Source organism: Pecten maximus, chromosome 12 (genome assembly GCF_902652985.1).
Source record: "Pecten maximus chromosome 12, xPecMax1.1, whole genome shotgun sequence".
Taxonomy (NCBI): Eukaryota; Metazoa; Mollusca; class Bivalvia; order Pectinida; family Pectinidae; genus Pecten; species Pecten maximus.
This window is the reverse complement of record NC_047026.1, coordinates 4,137,937-4,160,135: the sequence shown is the minus strand read 5'-3', so window position 1 is coordinate 4,160,135 and position 22,199 is coordinate 4,137,937. Positions and strand designations below refer to the sequence as shown.

The 22,199-nt window shown below is 37.9% G+C and overlaps 1 protein-coding gene across 1 annotated transcript; it reads left to right on the top strand.

Annotated features, from left to right (window-relative positions):
• Positions 1-7: 7 nt before the first annotated feature.
• LOC117339318 (xaa-Pro aminopeptidase 1-like) lies at positions 8-20,363 on the top strand (the record flags this gene model as incomplete). The annotated part of the gene is given in 19 exon segments (XM_033900847.1): positions 8-105; positions 1,317-1,480; positions 2,174-2,237; positions 4,176-4,280; positions 4,854-4,894; positions 6,109-6,160; positions 6,992-7,135; positions 8,283-8,378; positions 8,869-8,950; positions 14,150-14,309; positions 14,811-14,855; positions 14,988-15,074; positions 15,786-15,836; positions 16,371-16,429; positions 16,736-16,813; positions 17,282-17,353; positions 18,865-18,925; positions 19,219-19,288; positions 20,259-20,363. Coding segments are annotated over 18 exon segments (1,480 nt in total), but the record flags the coding sequence as incomplete, so codon positions are not given.
• Positions 20,364-22,199: the final 1,836 nt, after the last annotated feature.

Genomic DNA, 22,199 nt, shown 5'->3' with positions numbered 1-22,199 from the left:
TACAAGCGTCTAACAAACGTCGATAACTCGATCCGGATCCAAAGAAGCACAAACGTGATTTGCCGGTCGTAAACCCCGGCGTGAATTTTCCAAGAGTAAAATTGGGTATGTAATGTACATGTAGGGTTTTTCTAAAATTCTTAAACACGGGCTTCACACTTATTACTAACTACAACTTTCTCAATAATGACAGAATGTAAGGCTAGTACGCAAACCCCGGCATCAGTATCCAGGCCTAATGTCACTTGGAAAATCGAAAGTACGTTATATCAGAGACCTATATAATAGTATATAGGTCTCTGGTTATATATAATATTGGGCACTACAGTAACAGTGCGTACTTTTACTTTAGTTTGCAGTGAGTAGATTTATGCGCAGACACTTGTATTTGGTAATTAACACCCAAAATTAAAATTTAATATCGAAGATATTTGTTTTTGACTCTTGTCTGTTAATTACCAGATCCTTCTTCGAGTTCAGATCGAGGTCCCTGGTTCGAGTCCGTTGACTTACGTCTACGTTTACGTTTAGGACTCGCACAACTAAATAATTTACTATATGTTATTACTAGTGACCTCATCCCTTTATTTGCTCGTTTGAAGTTCAAATAATGTAAACCTTATGTCAAATTAAAGTTTGAAGTTTTTTCTATCGGATAAATGTTGTTATTGTATAGGTTTAATGGCATATTAGAGCACATGGGTACTCGAAAGACAGTAACCCTGACATTAACAGTACACTGGGGTACCCCCAACCTGGGGAATTCCCGCCTTTTTACACCTCGAATCCTACGCCATTCTATTTTCAGTAGGAGTGTATATTTTTGATTTTCCAAACCTCAATACCCTACACTTTATTCTCGTATATAGAAAGTGCCCATTTCATAGGTTATTTACTCAGGAAAACAGCTACAAACCTAAGAAACACGTTTCCCTCAGGGACTTGGTTCAGGTGAAACACCAGCTGATTGGCTGATTTAGTTGTGCGAGTCCTTAAATTACGTGTAGACTTACGACCTTTAGTGAAATTCAGTCATGTTGCAAGACTGAAAGTGTGCGAAAGTACATGTATGCAATACATTGTAAATTATTTAGCAGTATATGTCGTGTAATAGGAGAGGGAAAATGCAACGACTAGACCAGGATCGATCTAACATGCAACTTCCAACTCTAAATGCAAGCTTCAACTATTTGAGTTACCTGGCTAACGACATTCATCCAAATCCAGTTAATTCTGCTACATGTTGGTGATAGTAATGTGTAGGTTTCGATACATACTCTGACGATGTCGGTACATAAAACTTGCTTGTTTTTCAGTTTGAGGATCACTGCCTCAAGTCAGTTGGGTCAAGTCAAACATCCTAGTGATCATCATGGCAGCTAAGAATACTACAGCCATTTTGGCTCGGTTGCGGAAAGCAATGAAATCTCTGCCAGAGCCGGTCCAAGCTTACATCATTCCTTCTGGGGACGCACATCAGGTACTGTTGGTTGGTCAAGTGAGAAATCATGTTCTCTTAATGATATGCACTGTGGTAATTCGAAGGCTGAAATTTTGGTCGAATTCCTACCTGATGTAGCTGTGTAAGAGTAGTAGGGAAAATGCATGGCCTGATCGGGGTTCGAACCTGGGACCTCTGAACACTAGCCAGATTCTCTACCAATTGAGCTACCTGATCACCGATGATCGACCCTGCAAGTCCTCGACGATTGACCTGGTCAAGTTCCCTTTCTTTTGAAGTCTGTGACCCCGAAGACCTAACAACTCAACCCAGGTTTGGATATCCCTGTGTCAAGTATTCACCTCAATTGAAACAAGGTTTGGTCACATGCACCAACTGTAAGAGGAGTGGAAAAGTGCATGACCAGACCGAATCTGGGACCTCCAAACACTAGCTTGATACTCTAACAGTTAAGCTACCAGTACCTGGTCGCGGATGATCGACCCGGTCCATTTCCACCACAGTTGTACCTGTTTCGCTATACATCACAAATGTTAAAGAATACTTCTCAAAACTTGAATATGGGAACTTAGGATGACACGAAAATTTGAAAATTAATATTATTCACATGGTTTAGTCATGACTCCCAAACATAACCCAAATTTTATTAGTCATTCTAGAATATCATTTACCTGGTAATCATTTTGAGTGTATGTCATATTGTTGTTGCAGAGTGAATATATCGCTCCATGTGACTGCAGGAGAATGTATGTTTCCGGATTCACTGGATCTTCAGGTCAGTAACAATAGTTTCTCTGATTTAAAACAGGTAAAACAAAAAATATCTTTAGAAAAGATAAACGATAATGTAAAACTGCTGGTGAAATAAATTGACAAACTAATGCGTTTCAGCACAGATTACAAAATTATATCAGTTTGAATCATTTTTTGGGATAATAAGACTATTTGAATCGGGAATATAATTGTATTAAATAAATGTGTCATTTGAAAAGATAAATCCACTTATAATTATTCAGCTTGCATTCAATCTTAACTTTGTTTCGTTTTTAACTGCATATCTGCATTTTGTGTTTACCTCTATATTGACCAACAACATATACTTCATCTTGACCAGTAACGCCACCTGTCGCGACATATCCGGGGCCAAAAGAATATTATATTGCTATGCCGAAAAAAGGGAAAATACATACATCATATTTCCATTTCAGTCAGGGTTATCCCAAGAATAGTTTCTCGCACACTGACAAATATTTGTGGCTATAGTGTTGGTCCCATTAAAGGGGAGTTACTTTCGTTCGGACATCAGAAACATGCACAATTCCTATTGATGAAATCTATGTCCGAACGATGACTATATGAGTATCTGTGCCTACATGTATTGAAATTAACGCCGAAATGTACAAGAAAAAGACATATCGTACACAAACACTGTATGTCTTTGTGGTAATTAGTGATACTTCCGGTCAAATTTAGAATTTTCAGGACTTAATTAATACTCGAAGAACTTTATCATGGTTTATCATGAGAGTAAAACTGCCGTGTTAATGTACAGATTATGACTTTTACTATTTAGAAAAAATACATATCTTCCAATAAGTTTTGATGACCTAAACTTTATTCAAATGAAGGAATACCCCTTTAATACCAAGGTAATCCGTTAATTTGATGATTAATAATTAAAATATATATAACTCTACCTCCGACTACGACCTACCAGTATCTCTCATGGTTTTCTGTGATTGATTTTACCGTTTGACTATTACATCAAAATTTTAAACATTTTTTTGAGTTTTATAGCAACCTGAAAAGTGATTAAAATGAACAAATAACAATTTTAGATGGAAATTCCTTAAAAAACTATTTCTAAACATACCACAGTGGTTATATATCCAGAAGAATATGCACCACAGATTCGCTAGTTTTGTGTATATACTGTTGTAGATATTTCTCCTTCGGATAATCTGTTTATAATCCATTACTAATTGATTATCAGTCACCTAAAACATGTGATGATCTATCATGACTTTTAAAAGTGATGCCGAACAATGTTTGTTGGAACTACATTTACAAAAAAATGATGTAGTTATTACACCCCAGATTATATCTGGTATGCAGGTTTGGAATACAGGTTGCATAAATAGTACTTTGTCTTGTTTCAACATATGGCTTTTTCAGATCCCATGGCTCCCAGACTGGTAATAAGCCTACCCTTGTCTATGATATTTCATGGTCCCTCAACATGGATTTTCCTAAAATAGAAACAGCTAGGGTCCATTAAAAGGACCCATTCCCCTAAGAAGTCACTTTTGAATGATTAAGTATGTTTTATATACAAAGACCTATATTAAGGCAATTTTGAAAAATAAAAAAAACACTAGATAATAAAATCAAATAAAAAATGATATTAAGGCAATATTCATCAAAGAAAAACTGAAATTTATATGATTTTCACTATTTTTTATTTTTCCCAATGTCACATTTTGTTGCATAGAAATTCCCAATGCAATGGACCCTGGACCCAGTTGAAAAATTGTAGAAAAATCCCTGTTCAATAGCCCACTGTGCCCTAATTTTAGTCCATGTGTTGGTGTCTGGGATGCTTATCGGGGAAAATATGATAATACAGTTTTGAAAAATAAGCAGAATAATTAATAAATCCAAATGCACTTCATTGAAATATCTATTTGATAGTCTCCCTTTTTTTCTACAACAGGTACTGCTGTCGTCACGGAAACCAAAGCAGCTTTGTGGACAGACGGTCGCTACTTTTTACAGGCAGAGCGGCAAATGGACTCCAACTGGACATTGATGAAAATGGGTCAGTTAGGCAAAGCAGATGACTTTGTGTATTTGTTATTATAATGGCATTTTGTGTCAGTCATATTTATTATAAAAACTCGGTAATATTTACACAAACTCAGTAATATTTATACAGTCTGTACCAATACTTTGCTACTGTTACTATACTATATGTACAGTTGTTACACTTATATACACATAAATATTTGCGCTGGAATATATACAGAACGTGTTATTTAACATTTAAACCACTGTATAATATTGTTATCAAACTAACCCAGATGGAATATTTCGACTTGTAAGCTATCTTGTGTTTGTGTTTACAAATGAAAATGCCTCGATTTCAAAACAGTCACGTGATGATTTAAAAATAATTTCCGCGCTAAATTTAGAGGGGGATTCCCAACTAAATCGAGTGGTCAAGCTGGACATATAGGGATCGACTGTGAATATTGGGACAGCACAGAAACATAACTGGAAAGGAACAAAACGCGTACGTTCAATGAAAATAACAATGTTTTACCATGATGTCCCTTTAATGAAAGAAAATCACATGCATTGTCAGTATTGTAGTTTGATTTCTACTTGACAGGTTTGACCTCCACCCCTTCTCAGGCCGAGTGGCTGGCTAAGGTAAGTGTTACCTTTGTCTTTAGTTGTGATAACTTGGGATACCAACAGTTTACCGACAGTGTACAAGTGTGTTATCATCGTTGTACAGACCACATCTATATGTCTTCTGATTATCTCACATTTCTTATTCATCGTCAAATAAGCCCCCGCCACTATTATAAAAGCTGAGTACCGTATTTGTCCTCAATAAGCCCCCACCCTTAGTGTAAAAATTTAGTACTGTATTTATCCTCAACTAAGTCCCCTCCCAAAGTGTTAAAAAATCAGTACCGTATTTATCCTCAAATAAGCTCCCTCCCCTAGTGTAAAAGTTTAGTACTGTATTTATCCTCAAATAAGCCCGGCCTAGTGTAAAAGTTTAGTACTGTATTTATCATCAAATAAGTAGCCTTCTCCCCTAGTGTAAAAGTTTAGTACTGTATTTATCCTCAAATAAGCCCCCTCCCCTAGTGTAAAAGTTTAGTACTGTATTTATCCTCAAATAAGCCCCCTCCCCTAGTGTAAAAGTTTAGTACTGTATTTATCATCAAATAAGTAGCCTTCTCCTCTAGTGTAAAAGTTTAGTACTGTATTTATCCTGAAATAAGCCCCCTTCCCTAGTGTAAAAGTTTATACTGTATTTATCATCAAATAAGTGGCCTTCTCCCCAAGTGTAAAAGTTTAGTACTGTATTTATCCTGAAATAAGCCCCCTTCCCTAGTGTAAAAGTTTTATAGTGTATTGATCCACAACTAAGTGGCCTTCTCCCCAAGTGTAAAGTTTAATACTGTAATTATCCTCAAATGAGCCCACTATCCTAGTATTAACTTTTAGTATTAAAGTCTCGGGAGGGTTTATTTTTTAACTACTTTTGGTTTACTCTTTTTGAAATTGGTGATTTTGCATAATTGAAGATGGTGACTCTATTGTGGATAAATAGGGAAAACAGTTAACTGGTAAAAAGGCAGTGTTTGACAATTAGCCCTGGACCCATGTCTATTGAAGTTCAGTGGTATCAAGCTAACTCTAATTTACTCACCTGGTAAGTAAAAGTTCCCGTGTTGGCCACCTGGCATTATCAGAGGATAAATGTGTGACCTAGGATATGTGATGTGGTATTTTAGATTGAGACTTAGAATCTATGTACCTAGTAAACAATTAATTACGAATCGTTTGTTTCATTAAGCAGAAATCGTATTGGAAACTATTTTTACAATTTTTTTTACCATTTTTAGGAACTACCAGTTGGAGGAAAGGTTGGGGTGGATCCCTACCTGATGTCGTTAGGTAAGTAAATGTCATTAGGTAAGTAAATGTCGTTAGGTAAGTAAATGTCATTAGGTAAGTAAATGTCATTAGGTAAGTAAATGTCGTTAGGTAAGTAAATGTCATTACCTACCTGATGTCGTTAGGTAAGTAAATGTCATTAGGTAAGTAAATGTCATTAGGTAAGTAAATGTCATTAGGTAAGTAAATGTCGTTAGGTAAGTAAATGTCATTAGGTAAGTAAATGTCGTTAGGTAAGTAAATGTCATTAGGTAAGTAAATGTCATTAGGTAAGTAAATGTCATTAGGTAAGTAAATGTCATTAGGTAAGTAAATGTCATTAGGTAAGTAAATGTCATTAGGTAAGTAAATGTCATTAGGTAAGTAAATGTCATTAGGTAAGTAAATGTCATTAGGTAAGTAAATGTCGTTAGGTAAGTAAATGTCATTAGGTAAGTAAATGTCGTTAGGTAAGTAAATGTCATTAGGTAAGTAAATGTCGTTAGGTAAGTAAATGTCATTACCTACCTGATGTCGTTAGGTAAATAAATGTCATTACCTACCTGATGTCGTTAGGTAAATAAATGTCATTACCTACCTGATGTTGTTAGGTAAGTAAATGTCATTACCTACCTGATGTTGTTAGGTAAGTAAATGTCATTACCTACCTGAGGTCATTAGGTAAGTAAATGTTGGTAGGTAAGGAAATGTCATTATTGAAAACACCAAATATGTCAATCAAGATCTAATAGATTTATCCAAATCAAGATCATTGATCATGAGTTGTATACCAGTAAATATATCAGAATCATTTGATATTTTCCATCTATAAGCTGTTGATATTTTTAACAGATGCGTGGAAGCCGATGTGTAAACACCTTAAGAGTACTGGCCATAGCATGGTACCCATCACCCAGAACCTGGTGGACTTGGTGTGGGACGATCAACCAGACCCACCTACTAACACCCTTCTTATCCTCCAGGATAGCTACACAGGTCAGTTATATATAGTCATACAGGTCAGTTAGGGTCCAAGGACAATCACACAGGTCAGTTATATATCAGGGTCAATCATACAGGTCAGGACAATCACACAGATTAGTTAGGGGTCAAGGACAATCACACAGATTAGTTAGGGGTCAAGGACAATCACACAGGTTAGTTAAGGGTCAAGGACAATCACACAGGTTAGTTAGGGGTCAAGGACAATCACACAGGTTAGTTATGGGTCAAGGTCATCACACAGGTCAGTTAGGGGTCAAGGACAATCACACAGATTAGTTAGGGGTCAAGGACAATCACACAAGTTAGTTAGGGGTCTAGGACAATAACACAAAGTTAGTTAGGGGTCTAGGACAATCACACAAGTTAGTTAGGGGTCAAAGACAATCACACAGGTTAGTTAGGGGTCAAGGACAAGCACACAGGTTAGTTAGGGGTCAAGGACAATCAAAACAGATTAGTTAGGGGTCAAGGACAATCACACAGGTTAGTTAGGGGTCAAGGACAATCACACAGGTTAGTTAGGGGTCAAGGACAAGCACACAGGTTAGTTAGGGGTCAAGGACAATCAAAACAGATTAGTTAGGGGTCAAGGACAATCACACAGGTTAGTTAGGGGTCAAGGACAATCACACAGGTTAGTTAGGGGTCAAGGACAATCACACAGGTTAGTTAGGGGTCAAGGGCATCACACAGGTCAGTTAGGGGTCAAGGACAATCACACAGGTTAGTTAGGAGTCAAGGACAATCACACAAGTTAGCTAGGGGTCTAGGACAATCACACAAGTTAGTTAGGGGTCAAGGACAATCACACAGATTAGTTATATATAATAAGGTGTCAATTACACAAGTCATTTAGGGGTCAAGTATAAATTATTGAGGTCAGTAAGTAGTCAGTTAGGGGTCAAGAACAAGTACACAGCTCAGTTATGAGTCAAGGATAATCAACACACCTCAGTTATCAGGGACAATTACAAAGGTAAGTTAGGGGTCAAGGTCATCACACAGGTCAATTAGGGGTCAAGGACATTCACACCGGTTAGTTAGGAGTCAAGGGCATTCACACCGGTCAGTAAAGAGTCGAGAATTTCACAAACTTTATATTCTTGAAGATAAATTTGGCTTCTGTCTGATTTTCTAGGAAGGAAATGGGAAGACAAAGTTACGGCCATCCGAGGGAAAATGAATCGGGAGAAATGTGGAGCCTTAGTCGTAACAGCGCTGGACGAGGTGGCATGTAAGTAAACAGAGATATACATTTTCAGTGAACATTTTTCAAGGACAACAGATGTTTTTAATCCACCATCATCAGTTATTTACCTGCTCAGGTTGCTTTTATTTGTCGTTCATTCTTTAGCTGTCTATAAATAAGAATTGTAAAAAATATTTCTGAAAAGTACCCCATGTATGCTTTTTCAAAGTCCATGGACAATGTTCTTCTTGGTTCTATGTTGGGAATGTTTAATTTAAAAATGGATCAGAAAAAAATACCAGGAGGATAACAATGATTTTGTTTAAGGTTGAGGGAGAGAGGTTGCGGATGAAGGTAGAGTTTGGTTTCAGTAGAAATGATTCATGACCTTTTTAGTCCGTGTTTGTATTTCTGTATTCTAGTCTGTGATAATCTAGTACCACAAGTGTTGATGACCAGACAGGGTTATTGTTATTCAGGAACATTGTTGTTAATGAGTAGTCGTCGATAAATTGTATGTGTCTATAATTTTCAGATTTATTTAATCTGCGTGGGTCCGATATCGAGTACAATCCTGTTTTCTTTTCCTATGCCGTCCTCACACAAGACAGTGTTAAGTAAGTATCTGTGTGATCAAATTTGTTAGTCACAAATTTTTTTTTTTTATTTTACAACAATTGCGAAACAACTTATATCAGCTTATATTTATCATGCTTGTTGGCCCATATGGAAGGGCGGTAGGAGTCCTACTGTACGAGGAATCTGGAGGCCCTAGGGGAAACCCACATGGTTGGGCAGATGAAACAAGGCAAATGTGTTACCACTGTGCCACCCGACCACCCTTGTTGAATTACACTCTGATATCATACAACAGTGACCAAAATTAGGTGTTTATAGTGCATCCTGATTGGATCTATATACAGACTTGTGGCCCTTTGTTTATTCTAGAAACACAATTTATTTTATTACAGTTTTGGATGTGGACATAGGAAGGCAATCCCTATGCAATGTTTTGTGTTGGTAATTTCTGCATTTTCTCAGCGATGCTTCAAGATATGTTGATGAAAGTTGGGGTATATATCTTCAGTATGGGTAGTCTCAGATCAAGTTCAAGTTTTAGGGTTTTTGGGTCAAGGTCAAGGTCACTGTTACTGTTTTTACTGGGCGCGTGAAGGGGACAATCCGACATGTATTACTTTAGCAATACCCAGTTTAGCAATATTGAACTTGATGAATTGTGACGATGTGTTGGGCATGCCAAATCATTAATTCATTTTCAAATATATTAAATATTTGTAATCTTTAATTACTTTTTAATTAATAGAAACATACTGTGTGTTCCTTTATTTGGTTCGTACCAGTTATACTGAATAGGTTCGGTGACATAATGGAACGCAATTGAATCTCAAGTGAGTTTCAAAGATGGCAGCCGTTTCAACAAAGCATAGGCTTCAAACATTGAAAAACGACTATTTATCTTTTTACAATGTCAGTGTAAAATCATTACCTGAAAAGTTTCGTCATATATCAATATGTATACTTTATACAATTTCATCGCAAAAGAAGTTCCTGTCTCATTTTTAACAAAACGTACATTAGTATGATGAATGAAACATCACAGTTCCGCCATCCTCGATCCAAGTGCTACGTGTCAGGAAACGAACCATGTGAACCATTTCGGTTCTGCTTGTATGCCACATTGCTGCGTTCCATTATGAGTACAGCAGATTCGTACCGGTAAAATTGGTACGAACCCGATAAAGGACTGCATGAATAAAGACTTTTTTGCCTTCACTGTCAATACTCGGACAAGCATCAGTTTGCTAACCCTCCTTCCTCATACAAATATACACTTTGTATATTCTAATCTCCATGCTGTGAGCTCTGTTTGCTGTGTTTAGCTACCTTATATATCAAAATAACAAGAGGCCCAGGGGCCTTAACGGTCATCTGACTCTAAATTAAAACCCTTATATTATTGTAGTATGCATTCTCTGTAGCAAGTATATAGTGGCACTGTTGGCCATGGTGGCCATCTTGGATATCTGACCGACCCAATAAATAATAACACTTGGTCTGGACCATCTAAGGATCATTTCTGGTAAGTTAGAGCTGAATCCCACCAGTGGAATTTGAGAAGAAGTTTGAAATAGGTGTTGTTCAGGAAAACCATGATTGCGCAATCATGTTACAAAATGGCCGCCATTGCTGCCATGCCAAAGTTTTTACAAGGCCGAAAAAATAGCAACACTTTGTTGGAACTCCTTCCTTAACATCCTCACCAATTTCAAGCTCAATGGCACCAGTGGAACTGGAGAAGCAGTTTAAAATGTGTTTTTCAAGATGGCGCCTATGGCGGCCATCTTGGATTTTGGACTGACCCGAAAAATAACAACACTTGGTCGGGATCATATCAGGATCATTTCAGGCAAGTTTCAGCTCAATAGCACTGGTGGTACTTGAGAAGAAGTTTAAAATGTGTTTTTTCAAGATGGCGGCTATGGCGGCCATCTTGGACTTCAGACCGACCCGAAAAATAACAACACTTGGTCGGGATCATCTCAGGATCATTTCTGGCAAGTTTCAGCCCAACAGCCCTGGTGGAACTTGAGAAGAAGTTTAAAATAATTTTTTCAAGATGGCGGCTATGGCGGCCATCTTGGATTTCGGACGGACCCAAAAAATAACAACACTTGGTCGGGATCATATCAGGATCATTTCAGGCCAGTTTCAGCTCAATAGCACTGGTGGAACCTGAAAAGAAGTTTAAAATGTGTTTTTCAAGATGGCGGCTATGGTGGCCATCTTGGATTTTGGACCGACCCGAAAAATAACAACACTTGGTCGGGATCATATCAGGATCATTTCAGGCAAGTTTCATCTCAATAGCACTGGTGGAACTTGAGAAGAAGTTTAAAATGTGTTTTTCAAGATGGCGGCTATGGCGACCATCTTGGATTTCGGACCGACCCGAAAAATAACAACACTTGGTCGGGATCATCTCAGGATCATTTCTGGCAAGTTTCAGCCCAACAGCCCTGGTGGAACTTGAGAAGAAGTTTAAAATAATTTTTTCAAGATGGCGGCTATGGCGGCCATCTTGGATTTCGGACGGACCCAAAAAATAACAACACTTGGTCGGGATCATATCAGGATCATTTCAGGCCAGTTTCAGCTCAATAGCACTGGTGGAACCTGAAAAGAAGTTTAAAATGTGTTTTTCAAGATGGCGGCTATGGTGGCCATCTTGGATTTTGGACCGACCCGAAAAATAACAACACTTGGTCGGGATCATATCAGGATCATTTCAGGCAAGTTTCATCTCAATAGCACTGGTGGAACTTGAGAAGAAGTTTAAAATGTGTTTTTCAAGATGGCGGCTATGGCGACCATCTTGGATTTCGGACCGACCCGAAAAATAACAACACTTGGTCGGGATCATCTCAGGATCATTTCAGGCAAGTTTCAGCTCAATAGCACTGGTGGAACTTGAGAAGAAGTTTAAAATGTGTTTTTCAAGATGGCGGCTATGGCGGCCATCTTGGATTTTGGACTGACCCGAAAAATAACAACACTTGGTCGGGATCATCTCAGGATCATTTCAGGCAAGTTTCAGCCCAACAGCACTGGTGGAACTTGAGAAGAAGTTTAAAATGTGTTTTCAAAATGGCGGCTATGGCGGCCATCTTGGATTTCGGACTGACCCGAAAAATAACAACACTTGGTCAGGACCATCTCAGGATCATTTCAGGCAAGTTTCAGCTTAATCCCACTTGTGGAACTTGAGAAGAAGATTGAAATGTGAAAAGTTTACGGACGGCGGACGACGACGGACAAAGCATGATGGCTATAGGTCATCCTGACCCTTCGGGTCAGATGACCTAAAAACCAGAAAATAAATATGTGGCGAAATAATGGCTCACTTTTTAGAAGTGGCCGCAATATTTTTAGGTCATCTGACCCGAAGGGTCAGGATGACCTATAGTCATCATGCTTCGTCCGTCGTCGTGTGCCGTCCGCCGTGCGTAAACTTTTCACATTTCAAACTTCTTCTCAAGTTCCATCAGTGGGATTTAGCTGAAACTTACCTGAAATGATGCTGGGATGGTCCTGACCAAGTGTTGTTATTTTTCGGGTCAGTCTGAAATCCAAGATGGCCACCATTTTGAAAAACACATTTCAAACTTCTTCTCAAGTTCCAGTGGTGGGATTGAGCTGAAACTTACCTGAAATGATGATGGGATGGTCCTGACCAACGATTGTTATTTTTCGGGTCAGTCTGAAATCCAAGATGGCCGCCACAGCCGCCATTTTGAAAACGCATTTGAAACTTCTTCTCAAGTTCCACTGGTGGGATTGAGCTGAAACTTACCTGAAATGATGCTGGGATGGTCCTGACCAAGGGTTGTCATTTTTCGGATCAGTCTGAAATCCAAGATGGCCACCACATCCGCCATTCTGAAAACACATTTGAAACTTCTTCTCAAGTTCCACCAGTGCATTTGAGCTGAAATTTGCCTGAAAAGATCCAGAGATGATCCCGACCAAGTATTGTTATTTTTCGGGCAGATCCGAAATCCAAGATGGCCGCCATAGCCGTCATTTTGAAAAACACATTTTAAACTTCTTCCCATGTTCCACCAGTGCTATTGAACTGAAACTTGCCTGAAATGGTCCTGATATGATTCCGACGAAGTGTTGTTATTTTTTTAATCGGTCCTAAATCCAAGATGGCCGCCATCTTGAAAAACACATTTTAAACTTCCTCTCAAGTTCCACCAGTGCTATTGAACTGAAACTTGCCTGAAATGATCCTGATATGATTCTGACCAAGTGTTGTTATTTTTCAGGCAGATCCGAAATCCAAGATGGCCGCCATTTTGAAAAACACATTTTAAACTTCTTCCCAAGTTCCACCAGTGCTATTGAACTGAAACTTGCCTGAAATGGTCCTGATATGATTCCGACCAAGTGTTGTTATTTTTTGGATCGGTCCTAAATCCAAGATGGCCGCCATAGCCGCCATCTTGAAAATTACATTTTAAACTTCTTCTCAAGTTCCACAAGTGCTATTGAGCTGAAACTTGCCTGAAATGATCCTGATAGGATCCTGACCAAGTGTTGTTATTTTTCGGGTCGGTCTGAAATCCAAGATGGCCGCCATTGCCGCTATCTTGAAAAACACATTTTAAACTTCTCCAGTTCCACTGATGCCATTGAGTTGGAAATTGGTGAGGATGTTGAGGAAGGAGGGCCAACAAAGGGTTGTTATTTTTTGGCCTCATAAAACCATTGACTTGGCAGCCATTTTGTAACATGATTGTGCAATCATGGTTTTCCTGAACAATGCCTATTTCAAACTTCTTCTCAAATTCCACCAGTGGGATTCAGCTCTAATTAACTTACCAGAAATTATCCTTAGATGGTCCAGACCAAGTGTTGTTATTTATTGGGTCAGTCAGAAATCCAAGATGGCCACCATGGCCAACAGTGCCACTATATACTTGCTACAGAGAATGCATACTACAATAATATAAGGGTTTTAATTTAGAGTCAGATGACCGTTAAGGCCCCTGGGCCTCTTGTTTTTTTAAACATTTTAATTTTAAATGGAAGAGTTGTTATAATCAATTTAATATAATTTATCTTTCTTGAACTTTATTATCAAATGAATTACCCAATATTGTATAATCAAAAACACTTGAAAATATCAGCAACGGTGAGCGGAAGAAACCTAATCCGCCATAATGACAATATATAATATATTGTCATCCGCCACCCGCTGTACAACTTTTACCTACTTTCTGCCTCTACAGTCTGTTTATAAGTGAGGATAAGGTGGATGGGGCTGTCAAACAGCATCTACAGCTGAATGGCTCGAGTGGTCCAAAGGACATCAGGGTGACCGTTCACGACTACAAAGACATTGGCAAGTTTGTGTCTAGTCTTCCAGACCGAGTGGAGGGTAAAATATGGGTAAGTGACACGTTTGTAGGAATTCTCATATCGCTAGATTTTAATATGAAATCTCAAGAAATATGCCTGGTCATTGGGAAATTTTGAGGAAAGAATTTGAGATTGATTGAAGATCTCTGGCAAATTATACATGTCTTGGATATTCCCAGCATTATCTATGTATTGTGTAGAAAGCCACTCTTTGACATAACGTTGAATTATGCCATCAAGTGTTTTCATCGTCCTTGCTGGATAGTGATCCATCAACAGGGGGAAGGTAAGTCTTTGCAGTGCATACTTAAGCCTTGCCTTACCTATCTTCTTCAGTTTTGAGAGATTTTTTTTTTCATGTGATTTGAAAAAAATCTTTTGATGGAATATTGTGACATTATATTTTCTCCAAAAATTAATTCTGGCAGGACAATTATTCAAACAAAATACAAACCAAGTTAAATTAAACAAATAATAACTAAATTAATGCTATTAGCGATGACAGTATATACATGTTCTATTTTCACACAGATCAGTTCGAAGTCCAGCTATGCCCTGAGTAATTCAATACCAAAGGTAAGAAAACTTTTTCATATACATGGAAAATTTCTTTTTTTAAAAGTGAAATTATTAAAAAGGCTTAGACTATTTAAGTTAGATGTAAAGTAATAGATCATCCAATATGAATTCTACTATATTTTTCCAAAGGCCCTGAGAGTAAATCTACCCTCACCCATCGCCCAGATGAAAGCTGTGAAAAATCCTGTGGAACTCAAGGGAATGAAGAGAGCACATGTAAGTATAGTCTCTAATACTTCATCAAACCTACATCACTGTGGGTACAGACTGTGAGTATAGTCTCTAGTACTTCATTAAACCTACATCACTGTGGGTACAGACTGTGAGTACAGTCTCTAAGACTTCATCAAACCTACATCACTGTGGGTACAGACTGTGAGTATAGTCTCTAAGACTTCATCAAACCTACATCACTGTGGGTACAGACTGTGAGTATAGTCTCCAGTACTTCATCAAACCCACATTAGGGTGGGTACAGACTGTGAGTATAGTCACCAGTACTTCATTAAACCTACATCACTGTGAGTACAGACTGTGAGTATAGTCTCCAGTACTTCATTAAACCTACATCACTGTGGGTACAGACTGTGAGTATAGTCTCTAATACTTCATTAAACCTACATCACTGTGGGTACAGACTGTGAGTATAGTCTCTAATACTTCATTAAACCTACATCACTGTGGGTACAGACTGTGAGTATAGTCTCCAGTACTTCATTAAACCTACATCACTGTGGGTACAGACTGTGGTTATAGTCTCCAGTACTTCATTAAACCTACATCACTGTGAGTACAGACTGTGAGTATAGTCTCTAATACTTCATTAAACCTACATCACTGTGGGTACAGACTGTGGTTAAATTCTGTGTGATGTCATATTATGATATTGTATGTGAAATGCCGTGTATGTGAATTTCCATTTCCTAGGTGAAGGATGCTGTGACGTTATGTGAATTCTTTTCTTGGTTAGAGCGGGAGGTGAGTGTACCTTAAGGACATCCCAAACTACAGACAAAATTATAGGAGTACTATAAAACTCGTAACACCAACATTTTGTAGCTCTATCTTCGGGTGGAACACAATGTAACTTGTATCAATTATTTCTGTCTTATTTTAATTTCACAGAACATGAATTATATTTACTAATAAATAAGAACAAGGGATTATTAATCTAAATTTAGCCTATTCTTATGAAATCTCATATAAAGAGTGATTGTGTTTTGATTTAAATAGAAAGTGTTGACAAATAAACATGTGAGGGCAAGTATGAAATATTGGAAATGGGGCTATCGTTCAGTGTTGAAAATATTGATAACCAATTAAAGGCTAAGATGTGTAATAAAAATACTTGAAATGTACATAAATTTTCTACAAAAGGGCAATTCTGTTACTAATTTATAAAACTAATTTAATAATCGGTCGATTTTGAGTTTCCGATTATCAATTCTGAAAGTGAAACTGATTCTTATCACAAGTGCTCTGTGACTTATACATGTATGTATTGATTTGTAGATCCCCAAAGGTAACATCACAGAGGTATCGGCTGCTGATAAACTGGAGGAAATTAAACGGTAAAAATAACCTCATTCTCACCGAAATAATGTAGTTTTTGATATTGTGAAAAAAAATTCCTTCATGTAATGATAATTATATTAACTCTGACACTGAAATCATGTGGTAGTACTTTCATAAAGTAAAGGCATTGAAATCAATACTTCACCTAAAGAATTTCTTAATTCTTTGAATCACCAGTTGAGCATGGAATTGTTCACAAGATTTATGTTTAGATATAACTGCCCTACCATAATATGGCTAAATCGTATGGTATCTCTGACTAGTATTTTGAAATCCATTTTAAGATAACAGTTCTATTACAGGGGTCAGGAAGACTATGTTAGTTTGAGCTTCACGACCATCTCCAGTACAGGGGAACACGGAGCTGTTATACACTACAAGTAAGTAATGAGATACCAACCCCCGGTGTAGGAGTCAATTCTTCCCCCCTATAGGCTGCTACAGGGGTGTATTTTTTGATTTTTGCCTCGGGAACCACATCGTCTTTTTTACTTAGATATCGAGCGGTTTTGATGAAAACTGCTAACCAATGAGATTCAGCTCTAACTTACCAGAAACGATCCTGAGAAGGTCCTGGCCAAGTGTTGTTTTTTTCGGGTTGATCTAAAATTCCAAGATGGCCACCATGGCAAACAGTGCCACTATACCTGCTACAGAGAATGCATACTACAATAGTATAAGGGTCTTTAATTTAGAGTCAGATGACCGTTAAAGCCCTTGTTTTGTGATTTTATTTTGATTCAGACTATTTCGTCATGATAAGTTTACGAGGTGAACTATCATTCAGTTCTGGACTTTGATCGTTTAAGAGAAGAGATGAGAATTTATAATTAAAATTTGTGTTACAGACCTACTGCAGAAACAGACAGGCAGCTGACAACAGAGGAAATGTATCTGTGTGACTCGGGGGCTCAGTACAAGTAAGTTAGGATAAGCTTTAATTAATGTAGTTCAGACCTTTATGAGAAAGTATGTGTAAATATCAATAGTAATGTTAGTAAATGATTAAATGCAATTAACATGGACTTACCTTGAAAACACTGGATAACTGAATCCAATGCTGGCCGGTCCCATCATCAGGTGGATCCTCCTTCCTCAGACGTTTCGGAACTTTCCACGACGTCCTCCAGAGGTGTGTTGGCTGTGTTGATCAAACCCAACCAGGGACCGGTCGGCTCTCGCTACTGCTTGCTGGTTCTCAGCATGTTGCCCTTGCTGTTTATGCAACATCTAATCACCTGCTGCATCACCTCAGTCAGTGATGCCTACCTGTCTTGTCACCTTGTGGCTAGCACTGTGTCTGGTGACCACCCCATTTTTCCTCCCTCTTCCTCCATACCCAGCTGGAAGCAACCTCTGCCTGCCCACTTGTATCAGGTTCCTCCGATCTACTCCTATGACTCCTAAAAGTCGTACGGCTCTCCAGACTTATTGACCGGGACATCCCCTACATCTGACCTCTATAGGCAGACACCATGTCCTCCATCCGTGCTGTTGACACTCCTCTACTAGCGGTTAACGTTGGTACTTCTGTTGCTTCCTTTCATTGGCCTCCTCCATTCTCTCTTATCTTGGCACTGTTAATTCAAGCAACACTAACTGCTTGCGGCTGTGGGACCACAACACGATGTATGGGTAGAGCAGTGTTGAGACCATCTCTACTGGAAAACTCATCCTCTGGAGAATATCTGCCCTCGTTTCCCAGTCTCCCGCTGTTGCAAGTATCGCGCCAGCTTATCTGCCCTTGTTTCCCAGTCTCCCGCTGTTGCAAGTATCGCGCCAGCTTATCTGCCCTTGTTTCCCAGTCTCCCGCTGTTGCAAGTATCGCGCCAGCTTATCTGCTCTCCTTTCCCAGTCTCCCACTGTTGCAAGTATCGCGCCAGCTTCCACGCTGCTTTTCGCTCCTGCTCCAGACTTAACGAAGGTGACGAATTTTGGCCCTCTGGATAAAGTTGGTCTTCCTCCGTCTGGCGTATTCGATGCTTGCTGCTATCTCCTTCAGAACCAGCAGGTCTTGACTCTGCCTCTTTCAATGCTTGTGTCGCATCCCATTTCCTTCCTGTCCATGTGGCAACCAAAGCTTACAGCTTACCATTTATGATCAATATGATAACATCAAGTTCCAATGATTGTAAATTTTGAATGTATTCATGAATCTAATTGGTAGTATGAATTTGGTTTGGTTTTTGTGTCGCTTACGTCATATGTCAGAAAGGCGGCACATAGCTGTTGCTTTTCCACTGCGGCATCAACGATGGTTAGGCTTTGTGTTAAGCTCTGTTCCTGACAACAAAACCTGAATCATAGATGTAGTATGAGTAGTACAAGCTTGTTGACCCAGATGGAAGCAAATTGTCTACTGCCATAATGATTATTTTCAGTATAAATAAGAGAAAGAACGAATAAAGTGATTTGATGATTGTTTTTTCAGGGACGGAACTACAGATGTGACCAGGACAATTCACTTTGGTACGCCATCAGATTTCCAGAAGGTGAGAAGGATTTGTTTTTATTGCAGACATTTTACAATATTGTTAGAAGTATATAACTACAGTATGCCGTAAACTGCTAATCCATTTTTCACTAGGAAGGGCAGATTTAAATATGTCAAAAGGAGTTTTTTAAATGTGCTTTTCTGTGGCTTGAAATTCTGAAAAAATAAATATAATGGTATGAGTTAAAACTGGTATTGTGATGAAAATATAAAGATTTTTTTATGAAATGAAAAGGTTACCTTATCTAACTCTATATCTTATCCCATTTTCTTTATTTTCATTTTATCAAGGAATGCTTCACCAGAGTTTTGAAGGGACACATAAACTTATCAAATGTTGTGTTTCCCAATGGTGTCAAAGGTAAACTTGTCTTCACTCAATGTTTTTCAGTAATATAGTGAAATTAAGTTGACATGAATCATCCGTTAATACAAATGTACATGTAAAGTTTTCCTTATATCAATAGCATTAATTTTGTTATTTTCCTTAAAATGCTGTTAAATCAACCATTAAATTACCTATACAGTGGACCCTCGATAATCCGAACACCTTCGTTCCCAGTCCAAACCGTCCGGATTACGAGTTTTCCGGACTGCCGAATTTCGTGTACCAGGTCAAAAAAAATGTCGTGTAAGAGTTATCTCCCTTGATTATATACAATCCGGGACGTTTCACAAACATGTCTAATTGTCAGACTTTTTAACAATAAATATACTTATGTTTCTGATATGATTCTTGTTTTGTTTTGTAGAAAGTAAAAAATAAACTATGTTTTTAAAAGAACATGTAAAATGAAAGTTGTTTTATTTATAGCGGGCATATGTGACATACAAACAACACACGTGTGTCACGTCCCGGAGGTTCACAAACAAGTAGAAATTACAAACATTAAACAAAATACCCGGATTTTACAACTTACCGTCAGTCCATGTTTTTTTATGATTTTTACGTACCAGAAACCCCAAGCTATCTATTTAGAAGTACGCGACCAGCGAGAACTACCCAAGATGTCCGATAATTATTAAACCCGTATTCACTTAACAATGTGACGCTTAGTTAAGTATTTTAAATTTCCGGACTGGTGAGTACAAATAACGTTACGGAAATCCGTTCCCGTGCATTTCCGTCCGGACTGTGAGTTTTCCGGACTATCGGCGTCCGGATTATCGCGGGTCCACTGTATATGATATTTATAACACGATAACTCCTCTCACCTCATATATATTATTTATATCTTTATTCCACTCACTTAATTTGTTACTAGCAACTTATCGGGTCTTGTTAATGAATTATTTGAAACTAGTATTGATTATAAAGTTACTCTTACCAGGACACAGTCTGGACACATTGGCCAGAACAGCACTGTGGGAATCCGGTTTGGATTATATGCATGGTACAGGGCACGGCGTAGGGGCCTTCCTTAATGTACATGAAGGTAATGTAAATCTTTGTTCTATAGTGTTGCTTCAACCAAGTACATACCCACCGGACGACTCTAGAACAAACTTTTGTATGGTTGTCATGGGAGAAAATATGCCTTATTTTATTATTGCACTCTTTGAATATATCACTTCTCTAGGTGTTTCTTGTTTGACTAGCCTATTGGGTAGATATTTTATTGCCTTACAAGATTTAATATTGAAGTTATTTATTTATTTTGATATGAATAAATTTATTTTTAACAAATTCTTTTTTTGTTTTATTGCAATAGTCAGGATGTCTACATGGAGCACAATCAGATTTTTTTGATTTTTTTTTTTTACAGAATAGTGGGAAAAAAAACATTCAGTTATTTTTTTCCTAGTAATTTTGGGAAATTGCTATCCGGTGGAAATTTTTTTGTACAACAAAATTTTGAAAATCAGTGATTTCAGGAATATATAGTAAGCTGGATTTCACATTTTCACACAAAAATACAAGGTTTAATGATTGTTAAAGGGGAGGGGATAAGGCGGGGTAATAGTGGGGATGCGATTCCGCATGCTAACGATCGTGAAAGGATCAAATGAGGGGGGAAACCCAACCTATCTCAATATCCTATCCTCTAAAAAAAAAAAGAAAAAAAAGAAAAGAAAAAAAGAAAATTATAATAATAGTTTAGGACTGTCACTGAACTCTAAAAAAATTGTATATAAACTATGCTTGTGTAACCTATATTATACCTATACTCTGTGGTGTCTATCTTTTGTGTATACATATAATCTACCAGCAGAGGATCTACAACATGTTAACATTGGGCCGAAATTTGACCAAAATATATTGGCAGGAAAAACAACTGCATTGAACACTTACATGCAACTGTCGTAAAACTTTGAAATATGGACGACGACCTGATCAAGATAAAGATATATGATATATCTGCCAGCCTTATATATACATATACATATATTTTAATACATTGCGATGCAGGTATTCATATCATCTTATAAGTTATAGACGACTTCCACAATGATCATGTCAGGGTATCGGGCCGACCATCACTGCCCCATTGAAACGTCCTTTTTTAAGAACGCCGATGTGGCGCAGCGGTATAAGCTGCAGGTATTTCTGACTAGGCGATTGGGTGCCGTAGATAGTGAGTTCGAGGCCCGGTCAGGGCACGAGTCAAAAAGTTGTCTTCCTTCGTCATTTGTGTTGCTAAGTTATCTATATATTTATTAGCACAATGTATCATATACACTATGTGTTGGTGATCCGAAGATATAGATTTGAATTTCCTGTCGTAGTTGTACCAAGAGAAATACATATATTGTATATATATACACAGCCAATGTTTCTTCACGTGAATTTCACGTGAAAAAATTCACATGAATTTCACGTGAAATTCACGTGAATTTCACATGAATTTCACGTGAAATTCACGTGAAATTATTTTCACGTGAAATCCACGTGAAAAATTTCACGTGAATTTCATGTGAAATTTTTCACGTGAAATTCACGTGAAATTCATGTGAAATTCACGTGAAAATTTCTTCACGCGAAATTCACGTGAAAAATTTCACATGAAATTCACGTGAAAAAAGCTTTGTTTGGTTTTCATAAAATTGAAGAAAAATTCAGAGAAACAGTCTAATTATTGATATAATGGTTTTGAATGCCTGTATAAAAGACTGTTGCTTCAAGCATTTGACAATCAAATGTCCCAATGGCATATACGCAGCAAAATATAGCAGCAAAGAAATTTAAATGTCTATATGACGGTATAAATATATAAAAACACAAAACACAAAGACTAGTATCTGCTAGCCCTTTCGCCCATCTTGGAGCTCTT